Here is a 20,378-nt window from a genome sequence, read left to right as displayed (position 1 = left end):
CTGAAGATGGATTTCAGCACAAGAGAATTGAGGGCATGCCTAATTTGATGTGGGCATATTTATTTATGCATATTTATTTGGGAATCTGATCCACAGAGCACAATTCTGAATGAACAGGCATAGCATTGACCTGCAACTCCTGTGCCTGCTTATTGACATTTATGCAGGTTGTTATCCTGACCCTTTGAATTAGAGACACTGCCACAGATTAAATCCTAGTACTGGACTTTGTTCTATCTAGCATGAAATTTATACAGTACTCCCTCTTGTGGCTCTTTAGACAACAAAAAACTGTTGTGGGTTGGAGCCAAATTCACCAGAAAGGAGTTCAATGTTTAATAGGCAGCCTGGCTACAGGGGGAGTTGTCAAGATCTCTACACAGTGCACTTCAGACATTGTCATCACAGTACATACTGTGCAGCAGGCTTTTGTAATAATTGACCCTAAGCTATGACTTTCACAGACCATCTGAAAATTGCTGAGGGTTTTGGCAGATCACGTAATAGTTTTTGTGCCTGTCGTAGCAATCATAAACTGCTGTGCTAGATGCTGCATGGTTGTTAAATGCGTTTTTATTGCTTTTAGAAATTTCTTATCTGTTGTATTCTTTTGCATTCAACAGAATTCAAATTGGAAACACAATAAAAACACAATGTAAGAAATAAAAGCTGCAATTTAAATGCAGTATTGATATTTAATGTGACAGATGTGCCGCCTCTTGTCTTCAATCAAGTATCCACAGATACACTGCGGAGCACTTAAACAAAGCAATGGTGGTCCATAGACCGGTTTGGGAATCCCTGCCTTTGGTAAAAAATCACTCTTGCAAAAGGCTTCAGTATTTCTTCTTATTAAAAAGAAATTTTAATAAGAAGTTCACACTTATTATTAATAAGAAGTTCACGCCTGCCCCCACCAACGTCATGGTTAGTAACACTTAAGAACCTAGCCTCATGAAATCAACCCGTTTTACTGCCTACACTGATTGACACAGCATCACTCCAGGGTTTCAGCCAGGTGACCTTCTCCGCTCTACCTGGCAATAGAACCCAGGAGCTTCTCAATGCAAGCTAGACGCTCTACCACCCAGCTACAACCTTACGTTAGCACTTGCTGTCTCACTGGGATTTATTTATTTTTTAAAGTGCTTGAGCACATATGCCAGAATTGAGGCTGGGAGCAGAGAACCAGAGATTTAGGGAAGGGATAATAAGCTCCATCCGGATGAATTTTGCGGACATGAGAGTGGCGGCAGCAGAGCCATGCAGAGCCATGGCTGAAGAAACCGCAGAATGGGACCTGAACACAGCCATCTAGGGGCGGGGGTCGTCAACTGCCCCTTGGGCGATCGATCACCCAATTGCCGCTGTTTCGAGCGGGTCGCTGGGCTTCTGATCCTCGAACCGAGGCTGCTTTCTGCATTTCACCATTTGTCCTCGTCGCTTTTCCAGGAAACGCGGCGGCGGGTCGTCCCTTCCGTTGCGCTTCAGGGTGCCAGATTTTGGGATTTCCCTTGGGGTGGAGCCACCTGGAAACCATATAAGCGGCGGGGAGCAAATGCCGCGCCAAGGCGAGCCCACCAACGAAACCGCAGCAAGCCGAGGTAAAGGGCGGGCAGGGGCGGGGCGGGGCGCCGGCCGAGTAGTCTCCGGCGGCGGAAGAGGCGCGCGAGGTTCGGCGGGGTCCGCCAGTTCGCGTGCGCCTCGGTGTGTGCCTTGGCGCGCAGCGGCGCCATAGCTGCCAAGTTTTCACTTTTCTCGCGAGGAAGCCTATTCAGCATAAGGGAAAATCCCTGTAAGAAAAAGGGATAACTTGGCAGCTATGAGCGGCGCGCGTTTCTGGCGCTGCCGTGAATAGAAAGCCGGGTGCGCGCGTACCGGTAGATGCGCCTTCCGTGGGAACGCGTGATGATGATTCGTGTCTCAGGTAGGGTCATCGGATCATCTGCGCTGCTTTCCCAGCGGAGATGACCGTTTCTTGAGGGTTCGCGTGGTCGCGCCGGCTCCATGTGGGTCCGTGTCTGGTGCCAGCCAGGTATGTGTGCAGATACAGGTGTTGACATGATGCTGTCATGTCAGGAGGCCAGGGGCGGACTTTGGTAATACGGCGCCCTGAGCGAGGACGAAGTTTGGCGCCGCCCCTGAATATTTATTATTTCCACATTTTGGCACAGCTGCTTTTTAATTGAACTTCTCAGTAGGTACCCGTATAAACATAGCTGGTTATCATCATCAACATCACCACCAGGTCTTCTCTGCAGTGCATAGCTGCCAAGTTTTCCCTTTTCTCGCGAGGAAGCCTATTCAGCATAAGGGAAAATCCCTTAAAAAAGGGATAACTTGGCAGCTATGCTGCAGTGGCGCCCTCCCATCATATGTCAAGGTGATAGACCTACACATCCTTTAGAAGACACCTGAAGGCAGCCCTGTATCAGGGTTTTTAAAAAATGTTTGGCGTTTTGTTATGTTTTTATATGTGCTGGAAGCCACCCAGAGTGGCTGGGGAAACCCAGCCAGATGAGCAGGGCACAAATAATAAAATTATTATTATTATTATTATTATTATTATTAGCATCCTTGGCATGGTGCCCTGTGCTGATGTGCATTCCAAGGGAACGTAGGGGTCTTCAGTGCTGTTTTCCTGGCGGAGATGACAATTTCCTGTGTGTTCATGTGCGACTGGTGCATGTGCGTCTATGTCTGGTGGGAGGTATGAGGCATGTGTGTGTCTGTGCTGGTGTACATGTGATGCTGTCATGAGGACATGAAGTTTTCATGTGGTGCATGCGTGCGTGTTTGTGTACACAGATGTGCATATGAGGCTGTCGTAAAATGTTCATCAGGTGTACAAAAGAGACTGTCCTTTGTTGAGCAGAATTCTTCCGCTATATTATAGGGTTTATTTAAAGTGCTATAATACTGCAAATCCACATACATTCTAAAGCACATTCAACACATGGTTTCCCCAAAGAATTCTGGGAACTGTAGTTAAGGGTGCTGGCATTGTAGCTCTGTAATGGGAGGATCCTTTGAGAGAAGTGCCTTAAAATTTGTGTGGAATGCGTGCCGTGGATCAGCCCAAAGAGGCTGATTTGACCACTTAATCAAGTCTCTTTTTCAAAAGAATCCTGTCTTACGGATATAAATGCCTTTCCGTCTAAGCTACCCGCCCAGTCATGTAACATTATACATTTAAATTGGGAAGTATATAAGCTGGGAAGAAAAGCAGTGTGTACGTGCATTCCCCAGGCACATTTTGCAACCATGTGGAGATGTCTGGATGCCAGGTTGGACTGACATCTCCATCTGGTTGGGCCCTCCAGCTTTCTTAAGCAGATAAGCAGAAGAGCTTATTTATTGCATTCATATATCAACTTTTTGTCCAAGGAGTACATGGTTCACCCCCTACCTCTCCACAGTTAATCCTTACAATGACCCACAGTGAGCTTCACAACTGAGTGCGGATTTGAACCCTGATCTCCCAGGTCCTGGTCCGACACTCTAACCACTACACACACCACTGGCTTCCTAGAGCACTTCAGCGGTGGGGCAGCTCCATAAATTAAGTATGGGGAAATAAATATGGGGAAAGCAAAATGTCACTTAGAGAAAGGATCTGAAATATTTTCCTTGAAGCTTGAATTTGTTTACTTCTGGATTGCTTTATTTTATGTGTAAAGTGTTGTAAACTGCTTTGAGATTTTTTCCCTTTAAAATATAAAGTGGTATATAAATAATAATAATAATAATACTCCAATACAAAAGGTGCCTTGGTATTCCATTGTGGCAACTATATTCTTTTTGTTCACAAAGAGTGAGGTTTTCTTCATTCTCTTAAGCCAGCCTTCCGGATCATGCAACCCTGCTCTGGTTTTATATCTCTTAGTAACCCTGTCCTGGCTGGGGCTGTTGGGAGTTGTAACCCAAAACATTGGAGGGTATCTGAGATGACTTCAGTTGGGCTACTGTGATTAATTTTTTTGGTCCTAGCAGAGATGTCTGGGATTCATTCACATACAGTTTAGTTAAGCAATAAACTTTTATTAGGTGAAGATATATTCTTAATTGAAAAGATCTGTGTGGCTGGATGCTTCCCAGATCCTTGTGCTATTAGGATATGAGGTCTGTGTCTTGTTTCACATAAGCATAACACACACTTTTCATCTTGTTTCTTGCTTGGTTTAGCATGTGTTTGCAGAAGGGCTGTGGCTCAGGGGCAGAGCATGCCAGATCCTTGGCATCTCCGGGTGGAGAGCCACTGCCAGTTAGTGTAGACATTATTGGACTTGATGGACTCACAGAATCACAGACTTGTAGAATTGGAAGGGACCTCAAAGGTCATCTATGGCAGGTGGCCATCCAACTTCTTTTAAAAAACCTGCAGTGAAGGAGAGTCCACCACCTTCCGAGGGGGTCTATTCCACTGTTGAACTGCTCTTACTGTCAGAATGTTCTTCCGAAGTTTAATTGGAATCTCATTTCTTGTCATTTGAAGCCTTTGGTTTGGGTCCATTGATAGATAGGTGGCTAGTTCCTATTTAACATTGTGTATGAGTCGTATGTCAGGGACCCAGGTGGCGCTGTGGGTTAAACCACAGAGTCTAGGGCTTGCTGATCAGAAGGTCGGCGGTTCGAATCCCTGCGACGGGGTGAGCTCCCGTTGCTCTTGTCCCAGCTCCTGCCCACCTAGCAGTTCGAAAGCACATCAAAGTGCAAGTAGATAAATAGGGACCGCTCCGGCGGGAAGGTAAACGGCGTTTCCGTGCGCTGCTCTGGTTCACCAGAAGCAGCTTTGTCATGCTGGCCACATGACCCGGAAGCTGTCTGCGGACAAATGCTGGCTCCCTCGGCCTATAGAGTGAGATGAGTGCCGCAACCCCAGAGTCGGACCAGACTGGACCTGATGGTCAGGGGCCCCTTTACCTTTTGTATGTCAGCTCCAGTCTCTTTGTGTATCTTCTACTTAATGCACCTGTCTTCAAAGAAACCTCATTCTAAGATAAGCAATTTGGCTATGATCCAAGGCTGGGTGGTGGGATCCTTAGGTAGCAAGAAGTTACACGCTTCTTGGGGCAGGGGGATGTAGACTAGGGAGTTCAGAGGGAAATGAATTGAACAGGCAGTGGACAGATTTACACCATAGATTGTTTCGATTGTGTGGAACTAGTTGATGGTCGCTCGAAAGTCCCCAATAAAACCCAGCTATGCCATAATCCTGAAATGCCCAAATGTATTGTCAGAAATAGCAGATAAACAGTTGTCTTGACAGCTTGTACGTGCATGAGTTCATCTGTTTAGCAAATACTGTAAGTGGGGCTACAGCTGGTGTCAGGATAAGGGTCCAATTAAAGAACCTCCTGGTAGTAGTGCCACCTCCCATTGCTTCTCCAAGATACTGAGAACAAAATGCAAGCTCCCTGGGAAATCTCAGAGATTTGTGCATCCCTAAGCAAGGGGCTCTATGCCTGAGGCTTCATCAGCTAGCACAAAATGGAAGAACTTCTTCCCTAGCCTACTCAGTGGCCAAAAGTCTGGGCACTGGACTTAGAAATTGGACCTCCTTCTCTCAATAACTTATGCCAATGCTTTTAAAGCAACAAACTTTTATTTGGAATAAGAACACGGAGAGGATCCTAAGACCCAGTGGAACGCCCTCCCATCAGATGTCAAAGAGAAAAACAACTACCAGATTTTTAGGAGACATCTGAAGGCAGCCCTGTTTAGGGAAGCTTTTAATGTTTAATAGATTATTGTATTTTAATTTTTTGTTGGAAGCTGCCCAGAGTGGCTGGGGAAACCCAGCCAGATGGGTGGGGTATAAATAATAAATTATTACAGTTTAAGAGTATTGGGAGTGCAGGATGTGAAAATAAAAAAGGACTATCTTAGCTTTGCCAGATACCTGCTCACGAACCTGGACTGCCCTGCTTTTGCCTGTCCAACAGGCAAAAGCTGGTTCATGTGCCTTCATTGTAAAAAGAAAAGAAAAGAAAAAGCCTAAAGTGGAACAAGAGGGATAGGACATAGGAGAAAACTAGGGGGAGGTTCTGGGAGCATGAGGTAGATGCTATTTTAGACCCTTGTCCACAGTATCCACCAACCAAGACTCAGGGGCTGAATTCCTCCCTCCCTCCCACTTACAGGTGGGGAGATGATGCTGTGACAGTCCAGCTGTGAGTCATTACACCAATCAGGGCTGGATTAAGACCTTAGAGGCCCTAAGCACTTAAAGGTTTTTGATGCAAAATAAAAACAACAATAATAATAAACCATAAAGTAAAATTTTATTTTTAAAAAATGAAACAAAACCTACAATAAGAGGAAAAATAATGTTTATTTCTGCATGCTTCCGCTTCATTTACATTTGAAAAATGTTCTACTTTTTCTGTTCTTTTTCTTTTTTGAAAATATTAAAACTTTATTTAACAGTCAACATTAACTTACACAACAATACAATATATACATCACCAAACACTAATTTTACACATATCTACTTTACAGAAAAGAAAAGAAAAAGAAGAAAAAAGATTAAAATGAATAAAATTAATGAGGATTATTCCTCATTGTACTATTTCTCATTTTGTTATTTTACACACAGCACCTTCTTATTATTTTTGCTTTCCCAGTTCTTATCAAGAGGACTTTATTATTTATCACCTTAATTTTGCAAGATTCATTCAAGGTCTGCCAGGAGATTTTTGTTGTTACAATATTTTTTTCAAATAGTCTTTAAATATTTTCCATTCTTTATGTACCTTCTGCATTCTTCTACTTTTTCTAATTGCAAAGCCTTTGATCAGATCCTCAAAACTAATCTTACGTAACGCATCTGCTTCTATGCTTAGTCGAGGTAAGGGATCCCGCCTGCCTTGTTGCATAGTTGTTCTGCTGGGATTTTTAATATACTTCAGCTGGGAAAATGAATGCTCAACTGAGCAATTTGTGACCATTTATGTTAAAAATCCAGTGATGGGAAATTTATGTGCCCCCCCCTTCCCTTGATGCCCTAAGCATGTGCTTATTTTGCTTAATGGTTAATCCAGCCCTGACACTAATTACATTGTGGATGGATGGATGGGATGCTGCTAGGGCTGAGATAAGGACTCTAAGATAGTCAGACTTCAATTTCCTTAAATGAGGGAGTAACATTCCCAGGGGCTCAGCTCACCATCCTAGACCACACAACCCTCCAAGTACTCAATCAGCTCAGTACAAGACATGGATAGCATCTCTTCACATGACCCTCCACTTGTCTAATCCTGACACCTGTCTGTGGTTTTGAGGAAGGGTCAGGGCAGCTCTGAAAACTAGCCTCCTGTCCTGTGTATTTCCCCCTCCCCCCAAAAAAAGGGAAACAGCCAACATCGGACAAATTAAGAGGGTGCATTCTACTCTCCAAAGAACAGAACGTTCTGTCCCTCCGCATGCCTGCACCCTGTGTTCTTTACGGTCTCTTAACACAAATCTTTTGGCTCCGCGTTTGGATGTGATTTGTAACAAATGGCGCTGAGTTTCCTTTCACTTTTTCTGTCCCAGAACTACATCGTCTGCGAACGCAAGAGAAGGGCGCTTTCCGTAAGCTGAGTCCGCACTGCAGTAGACCCCACTTGATTGCAAGAGAGCGAGTAGGACTGTCAAGACCCTCGGTAGTAGTATGCAACTCTACAGCAAGCGGAACCCTTTCAGGACGCTCTCGGAGGTAGAGTTCTCGGCTCCCTTTTTGCTTTCGGAGGTCCGGGTTTGCCAAGCATACGCTTGAGCAGGGTAGAGCATACGCTTGAGCAGGGTAGAGCTGGAGTGTCCAACGTGGGAGTTGCAGTCCACATCACCCGGAAGGCACCACATTGGCTACCCTTGGTGTAGAGCAGGGCTTCCCAAACGTGGGTCTCCAGCTGTTGTTGGACTACAATTCCCATCATCCCTGACCACTGGCCCTGCTAGCTAGGGATGATGGGAGTTGTAGTCCAACAACAGCCGGAGACCCAGATTTGGGAAACCCTGGTGCAGAGAGAATGGAAGAAATGTTTCTCATGACTCTAGGCCTTGGCCGAGGGTAGGGGCATCAAGGCCTATTAGCCATGGCAGCTAATGTTCAGAAGCAAGCCTGCCTTTGACCCCTGGGGGAGGCTGCGGGGGGGGGTGCGAACTGCAAGGAAGGAGGGCTGTCTTTCTACTTGTCGTATGGATTTCCTGGAAGCAGTTGAAATGGGATGCTGCCAAATCCAGCAGAGTTCTGCATATGTTAAAGAGAAACAAGGAACCCGGTAGGTGGCAGAGGGCAGGTGACTCAATATTCTAAGTGAGGGCTGCATGTTTTGCTTTAGGGAAAGGTAGCCTATTCCTAGTTTCAGGATGGTTGTCACTGCAGGGGAAGGAGGACTGGGAGCCTGCATTAGCTTTTGGGTCACAGTGGTGGGGATGAACAGTAGAAGAAGACTTTTGTGCTCATGCCCTGCTTGCGGGCTTCCCAGAGGCATCTGGAAAAGAGGGTGGTGGACTGGCCGCCTTATGCTCTTTATAGGAAACTAAGAAGAGCCTAAGAAGGGACGCGGGTGGCGCTGTGGTCTAAAGCGCTGAGCCTAGGGCTTGCCGACCAGAAGGTCGGCAGTTCGAATCCCTGTGACGGGGTGAGCTCCCGTTGCTTGGTCCCAGCTCCTGCCCACCTAGCAGTTTGAAAGCACGTCAAAGTGCAAGTAGATAAATAGGTACCACTCCAGCAGAAAGGTAAACGGTGTTTCCGTGTGCTGCTCTGGTTTCACCAGAAGCAGCTTAGTCATGCTGGCCACATGACCTGGAGCTCTCGGCCTATAGAGCGAGATGAGCGCCGCAACCCCAGAGTCGTTCGCAACTGGACTTAATTGTCAGGGGTCCTTTACCTTTATCTTTTTTTAAGAAGAACCTGCTAGATCAGGGCAGTTGCCCATCTAATCCTGCATCCCATTCTCACCGTGGCCAACCAGATGCCTGGGAGAAAACCCTCAAGCAGGGCCTGACCATGAGCATACTAGCAAAATGTTAGAAATCTCACCCAATGGCAGAAACGTTTGCCAACCTGTTACGGGAAAAAGGAACACGGTTGCTGCATCTAGTTCACTTGCTCTCTCCCTTTGCCTTCTAGTGGGTGGTGCTCTACGCCCTGCTCTTGGCCCCGCCATGTTCCAGCAGCTACCTCACCTACAGCAGGCGAGTTCCCCGGACCAATGAGGTGTTTGTGTGCAAGCAGTGCCCGCCAGGGACGTACGTGGCTGAAGAGTGCACCAATGATAAGGACACCCTTTGCCAACCGTGCCCCGCTCTCCACTACACGCAATACTGGAACTTCCTCAAGAAGTGCCTGTACTGCAACGTTTTCTGCAACAGCCTGGAAGAAGAGGTGCGGCCGTGCAATGGCACACACAACCGGGCATGCCAGTGCAAGGCGGGCTACCACTTGGATTTGGATTTCTGCATAAAGCACTCCAGCTGCCCCTTGGGAACCGGAGTTGCTCAGCCTGGTACGTATCGCAAGTGGCACCCTCACTCTTGATCCCAACAGGCACCGCTTTACTGGGGACAGCCTTTGGTTTTGGCTGGCTGTCCCTGGTAAATCACAGAGGTTAGAATAATAGAACTGTAGAGTTGGAAGGGGCTCACCAGGATCATCTAGTCCAGGCATAGGCAAACTCGGCCCTCCAGGTGCTTTGGGACTACAATTCCCATGATCCCTGACGCACTGGCTTAAGAGCAGTACATGTGAAAAGGATCTAGGAGTCTTGGTAGATCACAAACTTGACATGAGTCAACAGTGTGATGTAGCAGCTAAAAAAGCCAATGCAATTCTGGGCTGCATCAATAGGAGTATAGCATCTATTCTAGACCAAGGGAAGTAATAGTACCACTGTATTCTGCTCTGGTCAGACCTCACCTGGAGTACTGTGTCCAGTTCTGGGCACCACAGTTCAAGAAGGATACTGACAAGCTGGAACGTGTCCAGAGGAGGGCAACCAAAATGGTCAAAGGCCTGGAAACGATGCCTTATGAGGAACGGCTTAGGGAGCTGGGTATGTTTAGCCTGGAGAAGAGAAGGTTAAGGGGTGATATGATAGCCATGTTCAAATATATAAAAGGATGTCGTATAGAGGAGGGAGAAAGGTTGTTTTCTGCTGCTTCAGAGAAGCGGACACGGAGCAATGGATTCAAACTTCAAGAAAGAAGATTCCACCTAAACATTAGGAAGAACTTCCTGACAGTAAGAGCTGTTCGGCAGTGGAATTTGCTGCCAAGGAGTGTGGTGGGGGCTCCTTCTTTGGAGGTCTTTAAGCAGAGGCTTGACAGGCATATGCCAAGAATGCTTTGATGGTGTTTCCTGCTTGGCAGGGGATTGGACTGGATGGCCCTTGTGGTCTCTTCCAACTCTATGATTCTATGGATGATGGGAGCTGTAGTCCCGAAACATCTACCATATATCCTCTCAGTCTGCTCTTTTCCAGGCTTAACATACTCAGGTCCTTCAACTGTTCCTCATAAGGCCTGGTTTCCGGACCCTTGATCACCCTGGTTGCCTGCCTCTGCACAAATTCCAGCTTGTCAATACCTTTCATATATTGTGGGAATCCAGTGCTGTGCTGCTGTGAAGAACGGGCTTCTTCTGATATATTTACATATATATATAAAGCTTGGTTTCCAGCTTAGTTTTGCATTTTGATGTTGTCTTGTTACAACATTATTTTCAAATTTGCATCCCTCCCGGAGGAGCCTCTACAACTTGTTGGTCTTACCATTCCCTTCAGGGTGCAGCTGTAGAACCAACCTTCGCCAACCTGGTTGGCGCAGCCTGTCCTGTCACACTCTAACGAGGCTCGTTTTGAGCCGTGGTGCCTAATGAATCGTAGGACGATGTTGGGATTTCCCTCCTAGCATAAAGAGCATACTCTATTCTTGGCTTTTGAAACAGGATGGGAGAGAGTTGGGCAGTTGCTGGAAACTGCAATAAGGGAGAGAGTTCTTGTGCTCAGGTCCTGCTTTTCGACTTCCTATAAGGGGCATCTGGTTGGCCACTGTGAGAACAGGATGCTGGGCTAGATGGGCCATTGGTCTGATCCAGCAGGCTATTCTTATGTTCTTACATGTGCTGTGATTACTCTGTAGGGAGGGAGAAATGGGATTGTGCCCAGAGTCCCCTCTTACAGCTGCTTTTGGTATTGCAAGGCTAAACCTCTGCATTCCAAACAGGTTCCCGTACCAGGCGGAGCTCTCTGCATTGCTAACAGCAAGTGCCCCTGGCCATGATCTAAGTGGTGTCTGAGGTCATGTCTGTCCCAGGATCACCAAGTGACTTGGCAGGAGACCAGCTTTGTTCCACTTTCTCTTTTCTTTCTTAGCCAGGGGGATTCCCTGGCATAATATTTCAGTGAAGGTGAAAGTTGCATATCTTGGAAAGGCAGCCTGGCTTTCATAGACGCAGGGGCTGGGTTCAGCTTTCACAGACAGCTCATTTCCCCTCTTCTTGGTTCCCAATCAAATGACTTTGCAGGTGGAATTAAGACTGATAAAATGTGACGCTCTGTGCTCCATGAACAGTGGCGAATTCTGGGAAGGCTCTGCAAAATAGACAGTTGCCAGCGGGGCTTCGCATGGGTTTGAAACCAGGTGCAGAAGCAAGCATACTGGCCAGAAATGCTCCCTCAATGTGGCATCAGTCTGGCAGCCTTGATTCAGTTGCCTTCCTGTAGCCAGTGTTTCTAGCAAGCACCTGTGTTTTGTGGAATACCGTTCTGGTCATAGACCACATGGCTCAAGTCCTCTGTTTTGCTCAGTGGGAGATGGCATCAAATGACAAGTGTGGATGAGGCCTTTGTCTCTGCCTTGGACTGGGTGTGCTCAATGGGTGGACTCAGTTCAGAGACGGCTTGTGGTTTAGTGGTATTTTGCTGAGATTCTTTTCTATATGTTTTGTAATAAAATGGATTTTGGACTTTAAACAAGTTATATTATTCATATACTTTGTGGGAACCTATACCTGACTTTTATATGCCTGTTGTCTTTGTCCATGGAGTTTTATTGGCAGGGATACTGGAGTGGCTTGCCAGTTCCTTCTCCAGGTGGATCAGGTTTAGTCAAAACTCTCCACTATGACCTGTCCATCTTGGGTGGCCCTGCATGGCATAGCTCATAGCTTCTCTGAGTTATTCAAGCCCCTTCGCCACGACAAGGCATTGATCCATGAAGGGGTCACGAAGAGTCGGACACGACTAAGCGACTAAACAACAACAACAACAACATACCTGACTTAGAAATCTGCCTTTTACTGAATCAGGCTAGCGTAGTGGATTTTTTTCAATTAACCCCTCCAGTTGTGAAGTTTAAGGCCACTTTTGTTTTGGTTGGAACAACTGCGGCCACTGGGGAACACACAACAGTGAAGTCCACCTGATTATAAGTTACACAGGTTCACCTTAGCTTTACGCATGCGTAGAAATTGTGGGAGGAAATGAAACCTTGTGGACCCACGTCCACAAGGTCCGGCCAGAGAGCTTGCGCGCAGAGTATTAAACTCATGAAAATAAACACTACAGATTAAGAACAGACCTAGCCAAGCCATTGCAATATACTGTATGTATTAGACCAGGGAGTTCCATGATGGGAGGCTGTGCATTCAACACATTAAAGATTCATATTGCTTCTAACTGTAGTTTTAATTGCATCTCCTTTGTATATTGCATTTCACTGTATTACAGTTTGAACTGCAGTATAAAAGAGAGAAAAACAGCAACGAAAAGCATGCAATTAAAAATCTAGCACGGCACATTACAATTGCTACAAAATCATTAAGTCGCTGCTTCTCAAACTTTTTTTCTCTTGGCCACACTTTCAGAATAAAAATTTGTTCACTCCACACCTGTCACAGGTGCGGTAGTGGCTACTCTAGAGTAACAACTCCTCACGACGTTGCATTTTCATGCTTTTATTATGTGCAAACTATTTACAGTGCAGAGTCAGTACTATGTACATGTTGTCAGTCTGGGTCAGAACCTCCGAATGGAGATTTCCACGTTTTCTTCCAACAAAGTAGCCTGGGAATACTGAATCTCCGCCCCCGTCGCTTCTTGCGCAATTCCGGGGCTGGCGGGATCAGTCTTCTTGTCGCACTTTGCCTGCTTCCCCCTTCCTTTCCTAAGCGGAGCAGTGGCTCAGCTACCCTGCCTGAGCCCTGCCCTCTACTTCCCGATTCCCCGCTGGAGTCATCCCCCTCCCCGCTCCCACTGGCGCTGGGAGAAGAGCTTGTGCTTAAGATGGGAGGGGGCTGTCTGTAGCTTCTGTCCCTCACAACACCGAATTTTTTATTGATAAGGAATACATTGGAAAACAAAAAGAATCAACAGTGAGCAGTGCTTGGTTTATAACACAGAACACAACTACTTTATAATATGAACACAGGAAAGATACCTATCCATATTCTGCTATATATATATATATATATGATAGATAGATAGATAGATACTATACTATGCTATACTACACTGAAATGTTTAAATGTTTGTTTTTCCTTGAATCTTCCCGCTACACTTGCCATCCTCTCCTGCCACACCCTTAGAGAACCCCAGCACGAAGTGGTCCTCCAAGACCCTCAGCCATTTTAAAAGTGGTACATGGGGGGGGGGGGTAAATCATTTGGGAGCCTCTGTTCTTAGACAGTGTCCAGCTCCATTTGGAATTTGCATGCAGTGTTTGCTCACAGCTTTTCTTTGCCGTGGTTGTATCTTACAGGCAACCCACAGGAGGACACCACATGTATCCCATGTCCTCAGGGGACCTTTTCCGACTCCGTTTCCAGCACTGAGGTGTGCCAACCCCACCGGGACTGTTCTCAGCAAGGCCTGGCGGTCAACGTCCCTGGGAACCAGTTCCATGACACCCTCTGCACCGCTTGCCAGATGAGCAAAGCCAACAGCACCAAGGACAAAACAGTTGAAGCACCAGGTGAGAAGCTGTATGGGGGCACAGGTACCCCCCTGCCCATTTCAAATGGGCATCAAGCACTTGTGACTTGCCTTCAGCGAAATCTGGGGCCCTGTAATTTAAGAGTTCTTTTGTGCCCTTTCCAGAACTCCCATTTTTGCCGGCTTATGATCTACCCACTCCATGCTTTTAAAGCACTCTTATTCCACTTAAATAATCATGGAGAATCCTGGGAACTGTAGTTTGCTATATGGGTGCTGCGAACTGTAGTTCTGTGAAGTCAGCACCCTTAACGAACTGCAGTTCCCAGAACACTCCATGACTGCTGTAACATATGGTGTGGATCAGTTGTAGTTTCTGAGTCACACACATAGAGCGCATTGCAGTAGTCATGGCAAGGTTCATACTCAACACTTTAAAGCTGGGCCAGAGAGCCTGGGAATTTCAAAAACGTCACTCTAATGCTGGTCTGTTGAGTTGCCAGTGGATTCTTAAACTATTTTCTGCCCTTGTAACCTTTTTGGATTGAAGCATGGCTTGTCAGGTGCCTAAAAACGACACGTAGAAGTCTACTGAAGAGGTACACCCACTGTAATATGAGCCTGGCACTAGAGGTCTTATACACACCACCTAATACCGAGACCTGTTTTGTTCCCCACCCTGCCTTCTCCAGGAAGTGGGGGTGACTGTCAAGACGCCATAATAGACTATGTGCCTTACCAAGTCGGGTCGCAGAGACGGCTGGAGAGACTGCTGCACAGACTCAACGGAACCACACCTGCTGCAGGTTGTGACGAGAAGAGCCTCTCCGTGCTGCAGGTGGAACTCCATGCCTTCCTCATGCAGCTCAAGGACACTCTTGGGAAGCAGGCCGTGGTGCAGAAGCTCTGGAAAGCCCTGGATCACATGAAATTGCAGCATATACAAAAGAAGATCCAAAAGCTTTTCTTGAGTTCATGAGATTGGACTTGGGTTCAAGTTATTAAAAAAAGGATACGCACAAGCACCTCTGAGAAAGATAACCAGTACCATTCTGCAACCGGAACTTGATCTAAGAGGACATTGCCTTCCCTTGGGCTTTGTTTATTAAAAAAAAAAATTCCCCTCTTTGAAAAGAAGCAAAAATTAAGGGACACAATTTTTAACGAATATGATTTCCCCTCAAGCAGGTAGGGTTGAGCCACGCTGCAATGTATTCCCTGATGAAATTGTGCACCCTGGGGGTCCTGAACTTCCAAGGAATTGTTTTTTTTAAAAAAAGCATTTAACTCAGTATTAGATATTTTTTAAAAATGTGCTACTTATTCTCCCCTGCTACCCAAATAGAACACGCAAAGCGAGCATAAATATATCAATAATAACTGGTTTATCCTTGCTACAATCCTATCACTGCAGCCCTTTATTCCAGGAAAGAGTTGGTTTATGTTGGATTGGTTACACTTGCATTTTTTTATATATATTTAAATTTATCTTGCCGTTCATAACTCTGGTTTTCTTAGTTGTTAGCGTTTTTATACTGCCCCAACAAGAGGTTGGTGACCAGACAGGATTATCAAGAGGCTAAAATCTGTTTGTAAGGCCAGTGTGTGCATTTATGTTTCTGAAATATATACTTAAGCCTAATATTGCCAGATGTATCAACAGCATGTTCCACATGAATGAAACATGGGGAAGGGAGAAACAAGGAACAGTCTATGCAGACAAACTTTCACCGGTCAAAATTAGTTGAAAGCTTTACCTTGGCATGGAGCCCAGGAGATGTTCCCACCCGAGCTAAGAGCCCAAAGTGCTGGAAGCTGGTTCTTCAAACGACAGCTGAGATTCTCAGGAAGTTCAACATGACCTCAGGACGAGAGTAGATCCAACATATTTTAAAATCCAGCATCATTTTCCAATGCTTTATTCCATTTGCTAGAAACCACAGGCGGGGAGAGGGCTCTTGTGTTCGAATACTGCTTGTGGATATGATTGGCTACTGTGAGAGCAGGATATTAGACTAGACGGCCCACTGGCCAGATCCAGCAGGTCCTCTTCTTAATATTCTTAACACCATAATTTTTTATTTTTATTTTTTTAAAAAATCCATTGTACCGGTAATTTCATTTCAACTGGTCGAAAAGGCTCTGGAGGCCTGGGTCCAGATTGACAGCCAGTGTGGCATAGTGGTTAGAGTGTCGGACTAAGACCTGGGAGGTCAGGGTTCAACTCCCCACTCTGGCATTAAGCTCACTGTGTGACCTTTGGCCAGTCCCCGTCTCTCTGCCTAACCTACTTCACAGGGTTGTTGTGAAGATCAGATGGGAAGGTGAGAACTATGTATGCCACCTTGAGCTCCTTGGTATATAAAGGTGATGAAAGCATGAATGGATCGTGGAGGTAAGGACCCTCTTAAAGGGTCTTGGGTTGGTGCTTCCGGGTCCAGCCTGCTCAGGTTGGCATGGCTGCCCCAGGTAGTGCTCTCGGATCTGAATACTTGCCTTGTGTCACACCAATCTGTCAGCTGTAACCAATAAAAGTTGTGGGCATTTTTATCCCATCCCTCATGTGGTGCGATTCTTGCTGTTCTGCTCTGCTCCACTGCAGAGCCTCAGTTGTCGTTTCTGGATTAAATGTGACCGACGAAAGTAGCATATTGAGCCAAGCGGTGTGAAAAAGTAGAATGGTGATTTCCATGTGGCAATGTTTGGAATTTACTGCAAGAATGCCTGTCTGGTTGTGGAAATTCTAAGGTTTTCTTAGCACATGGGCTGGAAAGGCAAGTTGAGAGAAGGAATCAGGAACTTCCCTTGAGAGTAAGGCTTGCTGTCTTGATGATGATGATGATTACAGCATTACTGCATTGATTTATTAATTCCTCCTAGATAAAGGTCTCAACACAATGTATGACAGAGACAATTAAAAACATAAAAGGGCTAATACATTTAAAACAAAACAAAAATCCCAAGAAGTGGACACTCATCACAATGGCCCACTTAACCAGCTGGGAAAGCCCCTTGGAGCAAAAATGCCTCCTGTTGTTTCTGGAAAGTGCAGATAGTGGACTCCTGTCGTATCCCAGCATAACAAGGGCAGCCACACAAATGCAGTCTCCATTGTTTATAAACCACACGACACAAAATGAATTGTGTGCATTTCCTCCTTTTGACTGGTGCAGGAGATTCCAGATAGACTGGAATCTGATTATTAAAAGTCTCAGTGAGTTAAAAGATTGGTGTTCTTGCTGGTTCCAGCATGGAAGATCCCAATGATTTTATGCCAAGGCACATTTCGCTACCTCTTCATAAGGCCTGTAGTGCCCCAGATTCCTCCCACAGATGGGCCAGAGTTTCAAAGTGTTTGTGTTTTCTTTGCTGGACAGAAATAGCAGCAGGAAAGCAGGTGTGTGTGGGGGGGTGCGTCTTCTCCTCTTTTGCAGCAGCATAGCAAGCAAGCATAGGAATTGTTAGAAAATACCAAGAAAAATAAAATGACGCCCGGTGGATTAAAAAAACAAAACAATTTTTTTACTGTGTCCATGCTTATGCTAAGACTGCAAAAAGGAGTGCAAGACAACAAGTGTTGCAATTCACAAACCTGTGGGTAAAGACAGAATAGCAAATCTGGAGCAAGCATTGGCATTTGTCCCTGAATGGGCAGGAATTTCCAGAGAGTAGGCACTGCAGCACTGAAGGACTGGTTATTTGCAAGGAGGGTAGGGTTTTATGGGGTTATTTCCATATGTATGTAGCACATTGTTCTGCCAGCATTTTCGTATCAAAATTACTACATCGTTTGCTGGCTGGGTTTCCAGGCAACGCGCCCACAGAAACACATGCTTTGGGATCTTGCTTTCAAGACTTCACACATCTCCCTCTGAGCTGCCTTTGTATACATTTCAACCGCAGACTGAAGCACTCTGGGCAGTTATGCTGAATCACTTGGAAACTAGAGTTGGCAGGCGCAAGCAGGAGCATGACGAGAGGATCCCCAGTTGCACTGAGTGCATGACTGTACACTCAGACTCTTAGAATTTTGAAGTGTCAGGCATAGCTCTAGTGGCTTTAGCCCAAATGTAGCAGAGTTTTCCTGCACAGCGCAGAAGCTAGTTGAGGTGGAAATGACTAGTCGGCTAGACGCAGAATAACTATTTACAGGATTTATTAAAAGAAAATAAAACAAGCAGAGTTTCTGCATACAAAGCAAAGCAAAATAAATCCTTACTCTCTCTCTCCAACCATACGCAGCACTCCTACTCCTAACACCCAACAAGAAACAACTGTGCTAGCATTCCTAGATAACAGAGTTCAGTGCTGGTTATTAAGCAATCAGAGAGTTGTTGCCAGTTGCCAGGCCAGGCAGACCTTGGCTTTCTGCCAAGAGTAAATTGACACTGCCTTGAGTTAATTGTGTGAAGCAAGATGGTTGGACAGTGTTCTCGAAGCTACCAACATGAGTTTGACCAAACTGCGGAAGGCAGTGGAAGACAGGAGTGCCTGGCGTGTTCTGGTCCATGGGGTCATGGCTAAACGACTAAACAACAACAACATTATCTGGGCTGAGTCACAGACCTTCCCTCCAACAATCCTGATGCAAATTCCTACATACACATTGCGTGGGGCCAATCATCCTTAGAATGGCAGGGGGAGGAAGATTTGATCTGCTCATCATCTGATACCCTGGCTGGAGAGAAAGAGTATGAACTACATTTGAACCTAACCACTTTTTTAAAAGTTTTGTAATTTAAAACTTTCCTGTCCCCGCAATCCTCCTTGAGCAACTCAGCTGACTGGGGAACAGCAGGGAATGGCAGAAGAGGGCTGGAGAAAAACTAGATCTTTATATGGAGACACCCCACCCCTTCTCATTTTTGATTAGGCAGTAGGCCAGAAGCACCCGGGGGGGGGGGACGAGCAAAATAAAAGAAAGGGCCTCTCAGAGATTATGTATTCTGAGCAGAGAATGTCCATATTTCCCAGAGATTACACAAAATGGAGCCAAGATGCGCATATTTTCCCGAGACATGTTAGCGGTTATGCATAATGGCTGGAAGATGTGCACAATTCCCTCTTCATTGAAAGGATTATGTGCACATTCCACATGAGGTCTGGTGAATGTGCACAATAGCCGGTTGCTACTCACATTAACCACTCAGTTTATGAGATTACACACACACAATTTGCACCCATTTTCACCTCCTCTCCCATGTCCATTTCTCCCCCCCCTCTTCTTTTGTGCAACACCTGCAGCAGACAACCCATCCCCATGCTAGCTTCCTGTATCTTCCTCCTCCTACACTTTGCAGCTACTAGCACCCATTTCACCTTTCACCCAAATAATATGAAGCCACCATAAGAAAAGAAAACTCTAAAGAATCCACACACACACACACACACACACACAAAACCCCAGAGCAGTTTAAAAGCGGCTATGTAATAACATTAAAAATATTTAAAAATATCAAAATCAACAATCAGTTCAAAACACACACCAACATTCTACATATCTGGCTAGGCTTGTCTAAACAAAAATGCAGCAGACACCAAAAAGAGTACAGTGAAGATGCCAATAGGCAGGAAGTTGCAGCTGGTATTCTAAGTTGTCTCTGTTTTAATGATTTGTACTGCTGCTTCTGCACAGGTGTTTAAGCTAAGGTCTCACTCCTGCACTAACTGCAGCTTCTGGAAGAACACTATACCTAAGAAGTTGACCTAGATTTGGAGGGCTGAGTTGCTTGCCAGCATCTAATGGGGCTTTGGTTGTCACCTTTAACCGACATTCATTTGCATTCTGGGTTCCTTCATTTCTTTATCGAAACCACCTACTTCCTCCCTTGGAGGAATATGACTTTCATGCTGGAAACGGTTAGATGTGGCTCAGCAAAAACGTTCATCGCAAGTTGACTAGTATTTTCTATTGAGTTTAGTACCACAAAGGTTGCTTAAGATTAGCGCAGGCATCCCCAAACTGCGGCCCTCCAGATGTTTTGGCCTACAACTCCCATGATCCCTAGCTAACAGGACCAGTGGTCAGGGATGATGGGAACTGTAGTCCAAAACATCTGGAGGGCCAAAGTTTGGGGATGCCTGGATTAGTGCTTAAGAACTGATGGGTTCAATGGGGCTTAGCAGTGATTTGGAGACAGGTCACACTCCTGTGTGACAGGGGACACATTGTGTGAATAATCCACCCCTCCCTTTCCCCAGAGTGAACAGGGCATGTGATAGAGGCCTTTCAGTCACATGACGTATAAAAGCCCACACAGGCACACAGTGTTTATTTCCTCATCAGTACAATGCTACATGCCCTCCATCATTTCTCTGATGAAAATAGGAACGTCCTATTCCATTGCTGTTGTTATTTATACCCCGTCCATTTGACTGGGTTGCCACAGCCACTCTGGGCGGCTTCCAGCATATATTAAAACATATTATATATATATATATATATATATATATATATAT

At 45.7% G+C, this 20,378-nt stretch overlaps 1 protein-coding gene across 3 annotated transcripts; it reads left to right on the top strand.

The window, feature by feature from the left end:
- Positions 1 to 1,343: 1,343 nt before the first annotated feature.
- TNFRSF6B (TNF receptor superfamily member 6b) lies at positions 1,344 to 18,748 on the top strand. 3 transcript variants are annotated; one of them, XM_035122833.2, is made up of 5 exons: positions 1,344 to 1,604; positions 7,537 to 7,699; positions 9,119 to 9,494; positions 13,747 to 13,959; positions 14,612 to 18,748. In XM_035122833.2, exons 2-5 carry the CDS (start codon positions 7,655 to 7,657, stop codon positions 14,896 to 14,898), a joined length of 921 nt encoding a protein of 306 aa, XP_034978724.2. In that variant the 5' UTR covers positions 1,344 to 1,604; positions 7,537 to 7,654; the 3' UTR covers positions 14,899 to 18,748. The 3 variants fall into 3 exon arrangements, with proteins under 3 accessions (XP_034978724.2, XP_034978726.2, XP_034978725.2); XM_035122835.2 differs by lacking the exon at positions 1,344 to 1,604 and adding an exon at positions 1,677 to 1,927; XM_035122834.2 differs by lacking the exon at positions 1,344 to 1,604 and having other exon boundaries at positions 6,606 to 7,699.
- The last annotated feature ends 1,630 nt before the right edge of the window (positions 18,749 to 20,378 follow it).

The sequence above is a fragment of the Zootoca vivipara genome, chromosome 7 (assembly GCF_963506605.1).
Source record: "Zootoca vivipara chromosome 7, rZooViv1.1, whole genome shotgun sequence".
NCBI lineage: Eukaryota > Metazoa > Chordata > Lepidosauria > Squamata > Lacertidae > Zootoca > Zootoca vivipara.
Note: the sequence above shows the minus strand (reverse complement) of the source record. Positions and strands in the feature narration are given on the sequence as shown.

Bases quoted from the DNA above. Each gene is read 5' to 3' on its own strand.
- TNFRSF6B (XM_035122833.2), top strand. From the start codon at position 7,655: ATGCAACTCTACAGCAAGCGGAACCCTTTCAGGACGCTCTCGGAG. The intron at 7,700-9,118 runs GTAGAGTTCTCG...TTTGCCTTCTAG, and splicing joins CTTTCAGGACGCTCTCGGAG to TGGGTGGTGCTCTACGCCCT. The intron at 9,495-13,746 runs GTACGTATCGCA...TGTATCTTACAG, and splicing joins AACCGGAGTTGCTCAGCCTG to GCAACCCACAGGAGGACACC.